We start from the raw sequence: 20177 nt of genomic DNA, 5'->3' as shown, positions 1-20177 counted from the left end.
TGTGTGTGTGTGTGTGTGTGTGTGTGTGTGCATGCACTAGTCTGACTCAGAATGAGGAAGACCAAGCATCTTAAGTCATGTGTATCTCTTAATCGGTGTGTTTAAATGTAAATTACACCAGTGTGTTACGCTGTGCAAGTCACAGGATCATGCATGTGAGTGAAAAAGAATACAATTCAGGACATTCGACTATGATGAATAGCAAAACCATCCCTTATTGCTTGTATACTTGCATAGGACAGTGGGCAAACTGAGAAAGAGAATGCATCAATGCTATGAGTATTTGATATAATCAAGTGTTCTGCATCTGCATGCAGCAAGGTCCATTTCCACTGTGCGGACATGATGTAAAGCCTGGTACCAAGTAAAAACTGGTGAGAAAAGAACACAATCACCACAGTAACCATCGCAGGACTGTGGACCTTAGGTCATGCATCCCACCAGCAATGTAAGTATAATATTCTAATTTTTCTGGAAGCTTAAGTGGACACTATAATGGACAGGCATGTCGTTAAAAACCTAAGGCCTTGTTTGCATCTCTTAGAAATGGAATAAAAATAAATACAGGTCTAAAACCTTTTGAGGTTCATCCTCTTGTACCACCGGAAAAAGTAATTCAAATATGTCCATGTATGTTTTGTTTTTTAATGAATTGAAATGTGAAATTACATTTTTCTTGTTTGTTGCTTTTGGACAGTGCCATCATCCAATGTTTTTGCTCTGTATTTGTTAGTCACATGGCAAATTCAGATGATTTATGTAAAAAAAAAAAAAATAATTCTCAAAAGAATTGCATGCTCACAGAGTCTTGCACCAGTCGAGCAAGTGCCATTGAGATGCACGGGAATATCAAATGATAGGTTTTCTACTGAAAGTCTAAGTCTAAATGCATAATTACACTTGGCGGTTATTATTATTATTATTTTGTCTCAAATTGATCAGTGATCAGATTGCTATCAGTATCCAGTGCATTTTAGGGGATTTACTCTGGTTTGTCAAGTCAGTAAAAACCGCATGCGGTAACCATTTATAAATACTCCCTAGAGTTATGCACTTTTCTGTTTCTGGTCTGATCAAGCTATTTTATATGGCCAAAGTGTAATTGCAGGCGCACGTCTGTTTGATGCATTCTACAATGTCCCATCTAATTTGTATGTTGCCAGCAAAATATAACCTGGCTGTAACTGGCCGAGAATGAACTGGATGCAGAAGAGCAACACAGAGAGAGAATCTGACTCCAGTAATTCCGTGCCGCACAAGCAGAATGAAATAAAACACCCCGGGCTACACGTATGGTGTTTCCAGACAGGCAAAGGCTGAAAATATAGAGTTAAATATCATATCTAATAATCATGTTTTTAAAGAAAATCATATTAAGGTTGTTAAGAGGTGCGGCACCAAATGTCAGAACCGTGTTAGTTTCACGCGCTCTCTGATAGATGCGAAGCGACGAGCCGAAGGCGCTCGCGCTGACTCTCAACTCGCGCAGGGTTATTTCCGCAGACGGAGAATGAGAGAGGGAGAGAAGTGTGAAGCCAATCACGTGGCGGGGGAGGGGCTACGCGAAGTCCTCAGCCAATGGCATCTACTCAATGGTAATGCGACCCACGTGGGCCTAGAATCTTGTACTTATCAACGAACATGCATTGAATCCGCTCTAGCCAATCATATGCGTCCGAAGTGTTAATCTCAATACGGATTGGCTGGCAGTTTCTAACAGTTCTTTATTCATCTCAGTTGTTAACTCATTCCTGCCACACTTTTTTCCCTTTTTTTTTTGCTATGACTGCCCCGTGAAGCATTTCTCATCCAAGTCCCTTTTTGGGAAGCATTTTCTTGTCAGCAAAATAAATGGCCCGAAGTTTAGGTGCAAATTGTATATAAAACATCCATCCTCTTTTTATAATCTGCATCCATTAGGCCATAAACCATTAGCTTGATTACATTAGGATGAAATTTACATGGGTCCTGTTGATATGGATGTGTCAATTAGCCCACGCACAAAATGAAATGTTCTTAAATAAACTGTCTGATTGAATAGACGGATGTGAGATCTAAAAATACCTCACTACTGAGGGGGAAGCATAGGTCTATTCTAGGTTGCAATAATAAGGCAACAGACCAAATTGTTGAGGGCAATATTTAGCGCCAAGCCTCCCTAGCGTTTTTGACTATAAATTCAACAGAGTCGTGGGAAGATGACCATTGATAATAATCGTGTAGTAGCCTACACTGATGACGTTTAAAGGTGCATTCAGTTAGTTAAGATTAACTTTTAGCATCACACCCAAAAATTAAAAAATATTGAGAGCTTCAGAACTTTATACTGACACCTACTGGCCTGGATGCATAAAGTTTGTTTGACACAGTATGGTGGTGTGGCGCCCATGAAGAAGCAACCCACTCCATGCAGAATAAAACAGCTTTTTTCTAAATGACTGACATGACTGAAGTCTTCACATATGGGTGTGCATCATTTTAATGGTATTTATTTATATGTAAAACTTAGTGCAACTTTAATTGCTGTTAAGACGTATAAACTGCTTGACTCTGGTTTCACGCCTTTCTTTGACTGGGAGGTCCCGTTTGGAGAGGGGGCTATAGAACAAAGATTAAAAATAGTCAAGTGAGTATAATTCCATTAGGCTCACAGTCACAGAGGCACCAAGTCTGACAAACCAAGCATTAATCTCTTATTTTCTTAAAAAGGGACTATGGTGAGCACTTCAAATCAACGTGTAAAACAATAGTGACACCTAGAGGCCAGCTCGAGGACTGTGTTTGATGGAAGGTGCTCTTTCCCGTTTACCCCTTATGAATTATGCAGCAGACATACAATTTAGCTGCTCCCGTGGTGGACAAGGAGGTCACCCACAGACGCATGGCTACTGCAGCTGTACACTAAAGCTCTGGTGGCATTTTCAGCCATCCACCTTGTGCTGATCTGGTCTGGATTTCTCCATCTTTGTTCAGATGACTCTTGCTAAAAGAAGAAATAAAATACATTAAATTTACATTTATCCGTTTAGCACACATTTTATCCAAGGCGAATTATAAAAGAGAATAATAAAACAGAAGAGCTTAATGCAAGAGAGAAAACTAATTTAAGTAGATACAATAAAACAATTGAAATAACGCTACACTAGTGTAGATAAAGAATAATGACATTAAATTTACATTTATTCATTTAAGAGATTTTTTTTTATCAAAAGCATAACAGTAATATAAGCAGAAGCAATTAATTCAATTGAGGAAAAACAAATGCAAGTCATTCTAAAATACCTCATTTCAAGGGAGAACTAAAAAAATAAATAAAAGGGAACAAACAACCTCAGCCACATTTGAACTAAAACATGGTATTGTTGCTCTGATGACAGGATAAAACAAGGCTACAGAGCCAAAGGCGCAGAATTCAGAGTTGAGCATTTGAGGGTGAGAAAAAATTGAGCATGGGGTGTGGAAAGGGTGCGATGGAGGAGAGAAGAAGGGGAAGAGAAGATCACAGGTTAAGGGGAGTGCGGGAGATGGGATAAAAATGAAAGGGATGATGAAGAGGCCGGGGTAGAGTGAGAGAAAAGAAGAAGGAGAGCAAGAAAGAAGGGTGTTACATATATTGGTGGGATTGGGGATGGCAGGGTTGCTCCCGACAGAGAAGGGGAATAGCAGCATTGCGGTTAATAGGGTAGAAAAAGCTGGGGGGCTGTTAACTCTGAAATGTTCATTTTTAAACTCAAGCTTTTTTCTTCTTCCACCCCCTCCCCTCCTTTTCTTTCTCTCTCTCTCTTTCTCTGTCTCTCTCTCTGACAATCGTGCTCCCTCCCCAGGCTGCGTAGTAATGATAGCTATTTGACTGCCATCAGAGGAGCTGGGTAATGGTCTCTAAAGAACCATTTCAGACTCAACCTGGCAGCACTGGCCTCCCAAAAACATCTGCTTGCCTATCAAGAGGTACCACCGCACCAGACACTACACACACGTAAGCACACTCATGCACACACTCATGCGTGGACATGCACAATACTGTGTTGCATAGTCATGCCTGACTTGGGTAATGGACCACGGGAATACACTTGTGAGCTGAATACCAACAAAAATAAAAGGTGGTAATTGTGTGGTTGTGCTTAGAGTTGATGTTTTGAATGGGGACTGGGGGCTGAAATAATACTGTCAGACAAATTTTGTAGTAATTAAATATAAAAATGACATTAAGGGGCCCAAACAATGACTTCAGGGTATTGGTAACCAGACAGTGTCTGTGATGTGTAATTTACCTTTAATGTTGTTTACTTCCTGTTCATATTGTTTGAAAAATAATTTTTTTTTAATGTATAAAACTCTATTATGTTAAACTTTCCTCATGTCTCTGGGAAATTTCTGCTACTCTGCCTCCCTCTGGTGGCACACTCTAGTACTTTCCTTTCATTCTGAAAATTTGGGATAGATACTCTGGAACGTGCTTTCCATATTAGGCATATTGTCAACCATTCATTTGTATTTTTATTCCACCGAAGAAAAGTTAATATATCTGGAAATCTCCTATCTCTTCAGCCATATTTCATACATTCATTTAGAAATGGAAAAAGATATCGTCAGTGATGCAATGGGAGTTTCTGCGTCACTGTATTTGCAGTCAGGAGAATTAACCTGGCTCACAGGTCATGATAGCTTTTCTCTTTGAAAGTGCAAAGCTCCCAAATGTCAGTCAGGCTGTTAAGGGGATTGCTTGCTATTGACAACCTCTCAGCCCACTGAAGAAAGCCTAAGTGAAGAGAGATTTAATTATGGTGACAAGGTTAAAGAGGCTTCCCACCATTACTGAATTTTGATAATATAGAAACACTTGTTTTAGTGTGTGATAATTTAGCTTTTATTCTGAACCCAATGGGATGTTATTTTTGACTCAGTCTTTGTAGTACTCCATTGACGGCACATCAGTTGCAACGAGGTACTGTGATCTGCTTGACTGGATTTTGCAGTTAAATCCCTAGCTACTCACTGTAACATAAAATTTCTTCTACTTTTTGTTTTATCATGTCAAAGCATCTAACAACAATGTAAAAGTGTAAATTAAAATTTAAGGGTCATAGTGCATGTCTAAGGTTAACATCTCTGCTTAGAGGATCTTGAACGAATGTAAACAAAGAAAAGATTTGTGAAAGCCAATAACGGTTAATGGATGTCTTATTGTTCCTGTGCTTAGAAGAGTTGTGTATATGTGTGTGTGTGGTTCAGGCTTACCCGTCCCACACGCGGTCAGCCCCCGACAGATGGAAGGTTCTGTGTCCAAGACGCGCCCAAGGAGAGGAGGAGGGGTTTGGTGCTGCTGTGGATTAGATTGGTCCAATAAAAGAGTTGGATCATTGAAAGGCAGATTAGGGGCCTGTGGAGGAGACGGTTTTTCGAACAAACATGCTTGGAATTTGAAATTGATCGACAATATGTGTAGCATTATGCAAACATGAAGCAACATGGCCGGTGAAATGCTAAGCAAACAACTTATGTGACTGGAAATGAGCTAGAGAGATGTTTTTCAGTCACAGTAAATTGGTCCTCAATGGCTACATGTCAGGCATCTTTGAATAAGCATCTGTTTGTTACCTCCAAGTACACTCTCACACCCATGCACACATTGCCGTAATAAAGATGACCCACCGAGCTCGGAATCAGAGAAGTCATGTAACTGTATCCTGAGTGTACACTGGAAAGCCGATCCCCCTCTCAGGCCACTACCACGGGTGCTGGGGGAGGGCTCTGGTTACCCAGTTTTGTGTCAAATCACCATCAGCAACGAGTTAGAGACTGGGGAGGAGGACAAAAGCAGGAGCACTATAGAACAGGTGGATTACTGGGCCTCCATAAAGGGTCTCTAGTGTAAGAATACGTCCAGTATAGCGAGACGAGAGAAAGGACGTAGAAAAAGAAAGATAAGAGGATAGGACAACAGGTGAAAGGGAAGTAGAAAAGGTGTTGAAGTACAGCTGAAAAGCTGCACTGTACTTCAGGTGGCATTTGTTGACATGGCACAAGCTGGTCTGGCAAATAGTGGGCACCTTGCACAGTGAAATGCTGCTATTTCTCGAGTTCTCGAAGGAGAAAGTTTGGTCTGTTTAAGGGACACACAAGTTCTGAGGATGTGACTCAAGTAAAGTGACTTAGAAGAGGACAAGGAGGTGACAAGCTAATGAGATGTAAACCTAAAGGATTGAGACGAGTAAAGCATTGAGAAGCAAAACAGTGCGACTCAGTCTTGAGCATCTCTTTTAGAGACCAACAGTCCCACAATCCCAAAGGCAGCCACTGGAGAGGACAGAAAAACACAGGTAAATTGAGAAGGAAAGGGAATGAGACGGGGAGAGAGTGAAAGAGGCACAGAGGAAAATGAACCGTTGGGATCAGGGTGACGTCAGCGGCTCTCTGGATTGAGGTGTTGAGTCCTCCTGATTATAATCTGATCTGATTAGGAAACACAGGGAGAAAAAAAAATCTCCAGAGCCTCTGCAAGCTCTCCGGGGAGCAAGGCGCCGTTTGTACCAAGCAGAAAGGCCAAGGACCAAGAACAAAACCAAAATAAGAACTTAGGAGCAGTCTGCTAAAGAAAGTTAAGGCCTGTATCTGAAAAGAGCCAGCTACACTAAGTGGACTTCACTTTGCTCTTCTCCAATAGGAAGCAAATTAATCAGGCAAAGTAGTGGAGCTAACATTGTAAGTCTGCAGGCTACTCTCTGGTTTCCATCTGGGTTGTAAGCCAGGATGCCCTCCAATGGCAGTAAAGCCCTCAAGCTACAATTCGGGCTTATTAATTATGAGAATCGCTATCTAACAGCGGAGGCCTTTGGCTTCAAGTTGAACGCTTCAGCTCAGAGTCTAAAGAAGAAGCAGATCTGGACACTGGAGCAAGATGAGCAGGACGGTCAGGTGGTTTATCTCCGCAGTCACCTGGGGCGCTACCTGGCTTCTGATAAAGATGGCAAGGTAAGCTGTGAAGCTGAAACCAAAGAGAATGACTGCCGGTTTCTGATTGTGGCACAGTCAGACGGGCGCTGGGCCATGCAGTCCGAGCCATATCTGCGCTTCTTCGGTGGTTCAGAGGACTACTTATCCTGCTTTGCTCAGACCATTGGCGAGGCAGAACTATGGGCCATGCACCTGGCACTGCATCCACAGGCCAATCTGCTTAGCGTGGCCCGCAAACGCTACGCCCACCTAGCATCTCCAGAGGGAGAGATTGCTGTGGACAGTAACATCCCTTGGGGTGTGGATGCTCTTCTAACTCTTGTGTACATGGATGGCAAATATTGTCTTAAAACTAGTGACAGCCGCTTTCTGAGCAATGATGGGAAACTGTCCTCTGAAAATGGCCGTGGGACAGGCTACACTTTGGAACTGAAATCAGGCAAGTTGGCCTTCAAGGACTGTGAGGGGAAGTACTTGACCCCCATGGGGCCCACTGGAACTCTGCGCTCTGGACGCTGCTCCAAACCTGGCAAAGACGAGCTGTTTGATCTTGAGGAAAGCCATCCGCAAGTGGTGTTTCAGGCCGCCAACAACAGATTTGTTTCCATCCGACAAGGTAAGTGGGGCTATTCATGGCAGAATTCTAATTTTTTGACTGACCTATCCCTTAGAAGAAGATTCAAGGGAACCCCTAAAAAGACGGTTTGTCTCTGTGCCTTAGCGCTCCTGTGGCATCTTGTGTAACAGATGTTAGTCCTCATTAGATCTATTATGTACCTCTAATGCCTGTTGGGTAACCAGATCTAAAACCAGAAATCTAAAGTATGGAATTAAAGCATGTAAATGTTGATTGTAATGGATATTTAATTTTCAGACTGAATAATATGCTTAACAATATGATTTTAGTCTGAGAATAATTTGCACTGTTTTGTTGTCCATTTCGGTTCTCATTAGTGTTTCTATACGCAAGCACACCAGTGCATGAAAATAGCCTTCATGCAAAATTGCAGCTGCATTGCAAACTATGCATACATAGTCAAATCTATGAAAACTAGCATGGAGAGCAGGTGAACACTGAGTCACGCCCATGAGCATGACCTCACAGAAATAATATACAGCAGCTGCCTTTTCAGCTGAATAGGCCAATATTAATCTGCCAGACGTGGCCGATTTTTATTCGCTGGCCATGTGCTCTGCTAACAAACACACTGCAAAATTGTAGCTTCCTGTCTTGACTGAGCTACTAAGTTCTATAATGTAAATCTTGCATGCTGTAACATTATCCATTATCTCCAGTGCAGAGCTCTTGGTAAGCATTTTGAGCCACCTGCAATAGATAAATTACTGGAGAAACTGAATGGCTTTGAATATCCGCCATAGGAAGCTGGGTCAGTAACAGATCCTGTCCTCTCCAGTACACTCATCCATCTCTATCTCCCTCTCTCTCAGTCATTCTCACAGATGTGCACGTATCTGTGAAGAATATTTCGCAGTGATACACTTATAGTTAGTATTTTTATATAACAAAATATGCTCTGATATACTCACATGCACATGTCTACATGCATGCACACACTAGTGGCACTGGCAAGGTGTGATAAATAATTGAGTGGACGGGGCATTTCAATGATGGTGGAGTCTGCTTTCAGAAACACAAGCCTGCCGCCACATTTCTTTATCTGGGGACCATGCAATGTGCTGGGCTACAATGGGGACACAAATCAGAGAGTCCTTCGGGAGCAGTTGGGTTTTGGCCCGACAGGCAAAAAAAAAAAAAAAAACTGGGGGAAAAGAGACAATGGAAAGTGTGAAAGTATACAGCTGAAAAGAGAACAAGACAGGCAAGATGAAAAGGAAAGATCAGGCACAAGTTCACAATGAATAGAGACATAATGCATTATAGGTGTGGACAGGTGGATGGTATGGCTTTTTTTTTTCATTGTCACTGTTAAAAGATCATAAATCAAAGACGTTAGCAGCAGTTCCCTTAGGAGGACATGATGTTGTATTGTAAATTTAGTTTACTCATGGGATAAAGTCATTTAATGCCATTCAAAAAGTTAGTTTGTGGTAGAAAAGCATGTGCACCAGCACAAAGAATTTGAGTTAATTTGACCAGCTAAGTAGGTTGCAGGGCAGATATTATACAAATCCTCCAATAAATTGGGAAGCCTTCAATGCTAGCAGCTGAAGCCATAGTCGAAAGCTCTGGATTGTAATCAAAATTAAGATGCGAGATGTTTCAGTCACACATTATGACTCCTACATGGTGTTTTTCCTCTTACTTCAAATGGTTCAGTGTCGATTCAACATTAGGAAATATCAAGTATCAACATATTACCAAAAAAATCAAGGCATTTCATTATGGGTGAAAAAAGACAGGGAAAATGACACAGACCAGATGGAACATTTGTTCTTAATGAACGAGAAGCATCTCTCCCCATCTATTGCACATTCATTCTGTGCAAAAAGCAATTAGGTAAAGTAATTTTGCTAATGGATTAAGCAATTCATTTCTTTTAGATAGTCTCTTCATGACGAAGGGAACCAGAGATGACTTCAGACAGGACTGCCAATCAGCTCTGCAGGTCTGACGTTCATTAAGCCCCAGGCCTCTCGCCCCAGGATGCAACACAAACTCACAGAAGATCTTTTAATCAATAATGAGTAGTGACACTGCATGGTCGTTTTTCAGAAATATCGCTATTATTGGCTGAGATATGACGTTTATTTGCTTGCTTTTGTTGTGGTGTAATTTTCTGCAGCAACTATGGCGCATGTTGTGTGGCACACATACTGAGTCGGAAAGGCATGCACTCAGACATGTGGATCTGTTACCATGTTCCTCATCACCTCCACAGTGTTCCCTGGAGCATTCTAATCTGGCCCGGAAGGTGAAAAGGAGATGAGCACAAAGGAAGAGATATAGAGAGACAGAAAGAAAAGAAAAGAAAGAAAGCTAACAAAATGAGAGACAGTAGATTGTGGCATCACTTTACCAAAATTGATCTCAGACTGTCTTTAAGTAGACACAGCTTTAAGTAGACATCTTCAAATAGAATGGGATCCAAACTTCCAAGACCACAAGTGGAAATGCTTATACTTAGCATTTTTATAATTTAATCAGTTTTTTAATGACAAATTGTAATATCAACATAAGTGAAAGCTGAATTGAAAAATTTAAATGAGTTTCAGAATGTCTTTGTCCCCTTTCTGCTTTGTTGACAGAAGCACTCAAGCAGCATGCACTCCAAATGTTTTTCTTTTATTTATTTTTCCAGATTTCCAATGGAGCCCCAGACTTTTAAACCCCATGGATTACATGCATGTTAAACCAAAACCTAAATGCATACTGTAGTCACCTTTTGTATTGTTCTCCCATATACTGCTTGTGTTCTCCGATAGGTATTTGACCTGGTACGCATGCAGCGATCTACTTGCCCCAGTTTTGAGAAGGCCCTCTCACTGTCTCTGTCTCTGGGTACTGTTACCATACCACAGAAATGGGTTGGTAAATTGAGAGGGAGCATTCTGTGATGGGAGTGAGGTCATTCGCAGGAGTCCAGGATTGAGCTCAGTAATCACAATGCCGTGGATGAGGAATGATCAACAGAGGAGATAGAGTGTCCTGCCCCAGCTGGCCTCCCTTCTTCTATCTTTGGTGCAAAACTAAAGCAGAGTCAGACGTGAAATTGGAAAATAAAGTGTAACGGGCTGCAGAAATGAAAACCGCTGCAGCAGAGTGATGTCTGATCTGAGAAAGAGAAACATCTGAAGCTGTTTCTTTTCTGTTATCGCTGATTTTGTCTTGATTAGAAACAAGACTTTGTTTTTGGCGACTTTGGCTGGTAGTTGTACTCTGGTTCCAACAAAAACAATGCATTAAACACTGTGTTGTCTTAACCCTGCATACCATGTTTCTATTACTTAAAGCAATTAGGAATCAGATTATAGAGCCCAATTCCAAATTAAGACCAGGTAGTGTCTATTTATAGGCCAAGATGATTTGTAAAAATAGTCCAATGCAGTGTGAGAGAAAATGAAAGGCAGAGGGAGAAACACAAAGCACACAGATAACCTAAAAAAAAAAAAAAAATTCCACCATGGAGTGATCGATGGCAGCAGATTCTGCTGATAGGCCTGGTTTCTTTCCCAGCATGTCTCAGACACCCTGCAGAGTCCCGTTGAAACAATAGTATTACTTCAGCCTCCCGACTGGTTTTCCTCGAAGCTGGAGGATTGTACAAACGCTACTCCAAAAAGCTGCTTACCAGGCCCCACGGTGCAGCTTTGTGTCTCTTTGCATGCTGAGAATTAGGAGAGGTTACAGCATTAGAAGAGGAGGGGTAGGAAGGCTGACAGCGTGGAGGGAGAAGGGAGAAGAGGGTAAGGTGCAGGATCTGGCCTGTTAAAGGCTTAAGAAAATGACCAAGGGATATTTTCGGATACATCCACTTTGAGCCTTAGTCACGACAATCTGTTTGATGCATCTTGCACTATGCTGTTGGTTTTGTTTGATTATGCAGTTCAATCATTTTTTTGCCCAAAAGTTTGGACATACTTGACTGAAATTATGTTTCTTTTAATATACAAAAGCATTTGAAGACCTCATAAAGGTCCTTTGAAAAAGCTCAAATATACATTAGTTTTATTAATTTATTTACCACTTTTAAGGTAATTTAGATATTTTTAAATATGCCTTATAATTTTAAAAGGACTAAAAGCACTACCAGAAGTTTTAAATAATTACGCTTTCTAAATGTTTTTGAAAGAAGTCTCTTATTCTCAGCAAGACTACATTTATTTGATCAAAAATAGATTAAAGTAATATTTTGAAATTAAACCAGAATATTAAATTGTACCATATTAAACCAATATATTGCATTGGTTAAAAACTGTTTTTTGCAGCTTAATAATTTTGTGGTAACCATGACACATTTTTCAGGATTCTTTGAATGTTCAAAATAACAGCATTTATTTAAAAAAGATATATTATAAACGTTTTACTGCCATTTTGATCAACTCAATGCGTCCTTAGTGTACAAAATTATTAATCTCTTCTTTTTTAAACTCTTACTTGCCTCAAACATTTGAATGGTAGTGTATCACGAAACAAATATAAAGCAAAAGTTGTTTAAACATTGGTAATAAGTATAAGATGTTTTTTTGAACACCAAATCAGCATATTAGAAAGATTTCTGAAGGATTATTTGACACTGAAGACGAGTTATGATGCTGAACATTTAGCTTTACATCACAGGAATAAATTACATTTTCAAGTATATTCAAATAGAAAATTCTAAAAATATTTAAGAATAGTACTTTTTACATTTCTTATTTCAAAAACATTATAAAATCATAATTATTCCAAACATTTGAATAGTAATGTAAATACATGCTTCGTTTTAAATAATAATTTTAATAAATAGCAAATAACATTTGAAAACTCAACTTAAATCTATTAAACACTCTCTAAACCTAAACAAAATTTTGAATTGATTGACCGTACTTTTGCCACTTGCAAGTAAAGCACTTTCTTGGTTCGATTGTGTCCTGTTTTTTAGATGTTTCTTGAACACAGCTAGCTATGTCTTAAATTCTGGACTAATGAATGCCATGACAAAGTCCCAGAACTAATTGGCATAGAAACCCAGCGGGATGCAGCGAGGCCTCTGACCCTGCCAAGGTTGCATTTTATATGCCAAGGTTTTATCGTGCAGTGGGAAAGATACAATCACAAGTGGTTTTGCCCTACTGCACTGAATGGTAATGTAGATGCATAGAGAAAAATACACAAGTTTTTTTGTTTTTTATAGAAGCACACAAAGTCTACATCTGTTAAACAACACAATAGTTTAATCAAGATGAATGGTTAGGATATAAATAATGTTTCAGACCGCAGCCAGTGGTCTTGTTGTGTAAATGTTAATGTTACAAATAATACAGTGATTTGGAATGAATCTGTCATTGTGACTGAATGAGTAAACCTCCTCATTTCAAAACATCAGTGATCTTGCATTGAAATAAAGGATGTTTATAGACAGCAGAGTGAAATGTTTGGGCTCCATTAACTATAGATGTGAGTCTTAAATAAACACGGTCCGCTGTAGACATTGTGCCAGAATAGGGCTCAGAGTCAGGTTGATGCCTGTCGTGCGTGGCAGTGAAGTTAATCATGCTGGTGCTTTGTCTCCCTTCAATATTCCAAACTAGGGAAGAGTTCAGGACAAACACACGCTATCTTGTTTAAGCAGATGCATTTGAAGCGTCCTCAGAAAAGCATGTTACATATTGTTCTAACAGTCAGTGTCAATTGTATTGGGGCATAGTAATAAGTGACTTTAGCAATTTTAGGTGGGTTTAAACTTTATTATCTTAGAGATTAAAATAATAATAATAATAATAAAAAAAAAAAATATATATATATATATATATATATATATATATATATATATATATATATATATATATATATATATATATATATATATATAATAATTTTTGTCCCCTTCTTCTGTGTATTCACATAATGTCACTGTTAAGGCTGGGTTCCATTATATGCTGTTGTTTTGAACATTTTATTCATCAAAGAGTCTTAAAAAGTGTACAAATTATATATATATATTTGTTTTTGTTTTTCCAGCATATTATATTGATTTTTGAATGTGACACTGAAGACTGGAAAAATGATTGATAAAAATTCAGCTATACCATCACAGGAATAAAATACATTTTAAAATATATTCAATAGAAATCTTTTTTTTTTTATTATTGTGATGTTTCATAATATTACTGTTTTTAATATAAATGTAGCATCAGTGAGGTTCTTTCAAAATCATTAAAAATCTTTTAAAAATCTTACTGGGACCAGACTATTGAACAGTAGTGATTGTTCAGATAAAATATATAATTCGAAGGTCTTTTTCAGGTGTTGATTATCGTTATACAGTCTTCATGAACTTGTAGTTAAATTGAATCTGACTTAAGTTATTTTTTAAATTAATTGTGAAACTTATAAAATATCTAATAAGACTGTTAATATTTTCGAGGTACAATTTCGAGGTACAAGCTTTATTCTGAACATTATTTAAATAAATAAATAAAAAATCTCCCTTATATGCCTGTTTTAAATTAAAAGCAATGAATAACAGTTTTGTCTTATGTCTTTTTTTTTTTTTTTTTTTTCAAAAGGAGTAAGTGTCTCTGCCAATCAGGATGATGAGACAGACATGGAGACATTTCAAATGGAAATTGATAAAGACACAAGAAAGTGCAAATTCAGAACTAATGAAGGGAATTACTGGACGCTTGTCGCTCACGGAGGCATCCAATCAACAGCCAAAGAAGCGTAAGGTTTAGCTTTACTTTCAAAAATGTCAAAACAAATCAATATTTTACACTTATATAAGATATGACATGAGGACAAGCAACGTTACTATTATGTAACTATGATTAAATTCATACACAACATCCATAACACAGCAGTAATATAACAGAAACTGCAAAGCCATTTCATTTAGTCCTGTTCTCTGTTTATGTTTTATTAACGCTTATATATACAATCTCCCTCTGTGTGCAGTGGTGCCAACACCATGTTTGACATAGTGTGGCTCGGTCGACGGGTGGCACTGCGAGCTAGCAATGGAAAATACATATGCACTAAGAAAAATGGCCAGCTTGCTGCAGTCAGTGACTCTTTGGGTGAGTTCATACTGATACTACCCACAAACAAAATCAAAATATCTAAATCAAATCTATTTGAGAAACGTACAAGAATACAATAAGTCACCCTGTTTTTTTTCATCCAGGTGAGGACGAGCAGTTGATTCTGAAGCTGATTAATAGGCCCATTTTGATCCTGAGGGGAGAGAATGGTTATGTTTGCCACCACAAGAACTCTAATACACTCGACGCCAATCGTTCAGTCTATGACATATTTACACTGCAGTTCAATGACGGCACATACCACATTAAAGGTGAGTTTTAATCTGATCACACTGTCAATCATTTTTATTCTGTATGCCCTGTAATAAATCCTAAAGCAGGTTTCTGGAAAGCAAATAACAGCTTTTATTACGTGGAATTGATTTATGTTGTAATCGGTTGTCAGAAGTGTCAAAACAATTAATCTGCTGAAATTGATTTTCAAGAAGACTAGTTGTAAGAGGGCATACAGTAGGCCTATTTTGGAATACATTAGGAGCTACTCCAAATGTTAGATCATAGACAAAAAAGGTTTTACACCCTTCAAATACAACATCATGAAATACACCAAATGTTAGATGATGGAAAAATAGGAATATAGAGCTTTTTCAGGCAATTTGATAGCTATACAATGATTGTGAAGGTTAGCTTAATTAAATATGGCTCAAATAAAGTTATTATTAAATATAATCTGTGTCAGAAATGTCTAAATGTATTTAATTAATTTACCAGATGGAAATGGTTTTTGTGTGAACCGATTTATCTACATGCAGTATTTTGTTTATAGCCATAAAAGAATAATACAATATTATATACGAAATTTTAGGTGACAAAAAAGTGAATATATATATATATATATATATATATATTTTTTTTTTTTTTTTTTTTTTTTCATATTTAGTAGGAGTTACACCGCACTCATGATCACCAAGGTGCCAGACAAACAAGACTGAAAATCTAAAAAAATAGACTGTCTGCACACTTGAATCCTTAAAGCAAATTTAATCACCAAGCTTTCGGTCAAACAACGCCCTGAGGATGGTCGTTTGACCGAAAGCTTGTTGATTACATTTGCTTTAAGGATTCAAGTGTTCTAGCTGTAACTACACAGAGCCATTGTTAACTGAGAAGCTGCGCAAATCCACGTTCATTTTCAGCGTTTATTTGCGCATTTTCTCAGTTAACAACGGCTCTGTGTAGTAACAGCTGCTCTATGTGAAATCAAGCACCTGATGGAATTTACCGCTGATTAGAGAACCGGCGTTACTGACGAGATGCGCATTAACGATCTGCCGATCGTGATCGGAGCACCCCTAAGACCAATACAAAGAAAGGATTTTTAGAAATCTTGACCAAATAAAAAGTATGAAAATGAAAAGTATGAGCATGTACAGCACTCAATACTTAGTTGGAGCTCCCTTTGCCTGAATTACTGCAGCAATGCGGCGTGGCATGGAGTCGATCAGTCTGTGACACTGCTCCGGTGTTATGAGAGCCCAGGTTGCTCTGATAGTGGCCTTCAGCTCTTCTGCATTGTTGGGTCTGGCATATCGCATCTTCCTCTTCACAATACCCCATAGATTTTCTATGGGGTTAAGGTCAGGCGAGTTTGCTGGCCAATAATGAACAGGGATACCATGGTCCTTAAACCACGGAACTGGAAGCTTTAGCACTTTGTGCAGGTGCCAAGTCCTTTTTGGAAAATGAAACCTGCATCTCCATAAAGTTGGTCAGCTGCAGGAAGCATGAAGTGCTCTAAAACTTCCTGGTATACGCTGCGTTGACCTTGGACCTCAGAAAACACAGTGGACCAACACCAGCAGATGACATGGCACCCCAAACCATCACTGACTGTGGAAACTTTACACTGGACTTCAGTCAATGTGGATTGTGTGCCTCTCCTCTCTTCCTCCAGACTCTGGGACCCTGATTTCCAATGGAAATGCAAAATTTATTTGCATCAGAGAATATAACTTTGGACCACTCAGCAGCAGTCCAGTCCTTTTTGAAGCAAGACGCTTCTGATGCTGTCTGTTGTTCAAGAGTGGCTTGACACAAGGAATGCGACAGCTGAAACCTATGTCTTGCATACGTCTGTGTGTAGTGGTTCTTGAAGCACTGACTCCAGCTGCAGTCCACTCTTTGTGAATCTCCCCCACATTTTTGAATGGGTTTTATTTCACAATCCTCCTCAGGGTGTGGTTATCCCTATTGTTTGTACACTTTTTTTCTACCACATCTTTTCCTTCCCTTCGCCTCTCTATTAATGTGCTCGGACACAGAGCTCTGTAAACAGCCAGCCTCTTTTGCAATGACCTTTTGTGTCTTGCCCTCCTTGTGCAAGGTGTCAATGGTTGTCTTTTGGACAACTGTCAAGTCAGCAGTGTTCCCAATGATTGTGTAGCCTACAGAACTAGACTGAGAGACCATTTAAAGGCCTTTGCAGTTGTTTTGAGTTAATTAGCTGATTAGAGTGTGGCACCAGGTGTCTTCAGTTTTGAACCTTTTCACAATATTCTAATTTTCTGAGATACTGAATTTGGGATTTTCCTTAGTTGTCAGTTATAAACATCAAAATTAAAAGAAAATACATTTGAAATATATCAGTCTGTGTGTAATGAACGAATATAATATACAAGTTTCACTTTTTGAATGGAATTAGTGAAATAAATCAACTTTTTGATGATATTCTAATTATATGACCAGCACCTATAATTTTTAGCACTTTGTCATTTTTTCTTGTGCTAATGAAATTAACCAGAGTTGGAGACATTTATGTTATGAAGCTGACTGGTATTGATTTCCTATAGGTGTTGGTGGAAAATTCTGGTATGCGTCCAACAGTGGCTTGGTGTGCACTGATGGAGACACACCTGAAGATTTCTGCTTTGAGTTCTTAGAGCATGGACGGATAGCTATAAGAGGCAAAAATGGCAAATATCTGCGTGGAGACCAAGGAGGCAATCTGAAAGGAGATGGAGAGAATGCAGACAGCTCTTCCCTCTGGGAATACTGACACCATGTGGACATATAAGGAACTGTCACTTACTTGTGTTAAACTCTTGGATTTACACATGTGAGAAAATAAATGGGTACAATTACGGTTTAATATCTGTTTTCCTATCAGTCAGCATTTAATGTAGAGTCAGTATTCAGCAGTACACATGTATTATTTACCATTTCTGGTTTATACTCCTATACAAAATGAGCCTGTATAAACAGAATACAAACATGTCAAGAACCTTTATTATATCAGCTCAGTATTGCACACTGTAAGGAAAAATGTGTGAGTTAATAATGTTAACATAAAACTTGCAAAGCATGCTATAACTGTGTCAAATCACTTTTATTATCTCTGTTGATTTTCAAATTGACACATTTCATTACTGCTGTTTTTGTTTATTACTTCTTCTTTTTTTAACGACCCATTATTGTCTTGTCTTTCATGCTATTATTTATTACCGTGTTATTGTTTGTCAGTTCCAGTGAAGTTTGTTTCATTATCTGGGGTTACAGACTGCTGTGTTTGTCATATGTGGACATACATGGCATTTAAATATATTTAGGCTGGGTAAATTAACTCTTCTTGTTGTTTCTTTAAGCTAACTAGCCACTGACAGGAAAGCCAAGCAACCTAGAATAGAGCAGGATACACAGTAATTACTCTGTCTCACCGAAATGAAAGGTACTAGGATTAAATTCATTTTATTCCCTTTATTTATTTATTTATTTGCTTTCTCTTTCTTAAGACCATTTGGAAAGGTTTTACAGTTATTACAATAAAATCCTGTCTCTTAATTTTGGAGGAATGAATCTCATTTACTGTAACCTGGTTTTAGGTGAAACAAATGGATTGGTTCTGTTTTGTATTTAACTGGCCGCCGAGGCATCAGAACTGAGTCCTTGGCAAGCAGCATTTGCTGTTGCTGTGTGCACAGTTTGCATTACTACCGACAGAGAGAACCAGCATTGTTTGTAAAGACTTGCCTGTCTTGCTATAGAAATAAACTGCTGGTTGCTAGTCAATAAGATAACCATTTGAAACCCAATTATTCTCTATATAGGCTACTTGTATACAGTGTTGGGAAGGTTACTTTGGAAATGTAATAGGTTACAGATTACAAGTTACCCTATTTAAAATGTAATAGTAGTGTAACTTTTTTAATTACTTTAATAAAGTAATGTAACTAATTACTTTTGAGTACATTTTGATTACTTTTATAAATTTCTAATGAATGTTAATTTGCAACTGTTAATCATCTTCAACCATTTTACACCATGCAGGTTTAACCTTACAGTAGTGCTCAATACTGTCAGACTTTCATCATTCTTCATCACCTGAATTAAGATGATCACATTTGAACACATCCACCACACAATCAGACTTTAGTACTGCCTTTTACTTAGAGATTGATCTGAAGTTCAATGCAGATTTAAAATCAAAAGAAACAGTTTATAGATACTGTTTTTGAAACCAAATCTTTGCATAACTACCGGCATCTAACTGCTTCTAACAATGGTTTGGGGAGAAATAGTTAATAAAAAAATAAAAGCATATACATCAACTCAAATACGGTTATCTAATAAGCATGTGTCCTATTTTGTGTACTAAACTCCTGAAACATTGGTGTCTTTTTGAAACAATGCTGTCTCTTTGTATATGATATGATGATAGTTTCTCAAAATAAGTAAAAAATGCTCATGAAGTGACTGTTCTAGAGATTAATTTCCATGAGAAATGGGGAAAAAAATAGGCTGGGAAATCTCACACTCATACACCCACAACCCATTCTGAAACATGGACAACCCTATTTTTTTTTTTGGACCTGACATGAAAAAGATTTGAATCCTTAGGTTGGGGGACTTGCAACGTAATTAAGAGTTCTCTCCTGAACTGCCCCTTCACTTCCATTATCCACCCATCTCTCTCATGACTTTAATACTGAAGATTTTTATTTGACTTTTACCATGTTTTGTAAGTGCAATTTTTTTTTTTTTTGGCAAATGAATTACCACTTGTATTTATTTTTACTACAAATTCCATAGTTAAACCACTGTTAGTGCCATACCATGGGCTATATAAATTTTCCTCAGGGTTGTGTTTTTGTATGCACTAGCTCCCCCTAAACCTATGATAAAATATGATGATTTGTCTGCTAACTTACTACTGTAACATTACAATAGATAATAAAGACGTCGTTTATACAGTATTTTGAGTGAGTGTGAGCAATGTGCTGTTGCTGCTGCTTGACTAAGTAAACAAAGACAAAACTACATTAGCATATTTACAGATGAAACTGACCTGCACCTGAAACCCTGAACAGAAGTGTCGCTTCTCTGCTCCAGCTGTGCGCTTACACAGTTCACTCCGGTCTCTCTCTCTCGCATTGATTACTCGGAGTCTGATCCAAACCGTTCGGCGGAGGCGCGGAGGGCGCGAGCCCAACCATTGCCAGTCACGACTAACCGATTCATGATTTATTAGAGATTTAATTATCGAATCGCGGATTCGGAAATAA

At 38.5% G+C, this 20177-nt stretch overlaps 1 protein-coding gene across 1 annotated transcript; it reads left to right on the top strand.

Annotated features, from left to right (window-relative positions):
• The first annotated feature begins 5819 nt into the window (after positions 1–5819).
• fscn2b (fascin actin-bundling protein 2b, retinal) lies at positions 5820–18456 on the top strand. The gene is made up of 5 exons (XM_059532631.1): positions 5820–7570; positions 14146–14302; positions 14534–14655; positions 14763–14930; positions 17469–18456. Exons 1-5 carry the CDS (start codon positions 6751–6753, stop codon positions 17672–17674), a joined length of 1473 nt encoding a protein of 490 aa, XP_059388614.1. The 5' UTR covers positions 5820–6750; the 3' UTR covers positions 17675–18456.
• Positions 18457–20177: the final 1721 nt, after the last annotated feature.

The sequence above is a fragment of the Carassius carassius genome, chromosome 40, assembly GCF_963082965.1.
Source record: "Carassius carassius chromosome 40, fCarCar2.1, whole genome shotgun sequence".
NCBI lineage: Eukaryota > Metazoa > Chordata > Actinopteri > Cypriniformes > Cyprinidae > Carassius > Carassius carassius.
Note: the sequence above shows the minus strand (reverse complement) of the source record. Positions and strands in the feature narration are given on the sequence as shown.

Bases quoted from the DNA above. Each gene is read 5' to 3' on its own strand.
- fscn2b (XM_059532631.1), top strand. From the start codon at position 6,751: ATGCCCTCCAATGGCAGTAAAGCCCTCAAGCTACAATTCGGGCTTATT. The intron at 14,303-14,533 runs GTAAGGTTTAGC...CTCTGTGTGCAG, and splicing joins CAATCAACAGCCAAAGAAGC to TGGTGCCAACACCATGTTTG. The intron at 14,656-14,762 runs GTGAGTTCATAC...TTTTTCATCCAG, and splicing joins TGCAGTCAGTGACTCTTTGG to GTGAGGACGAGCAGTTGATT.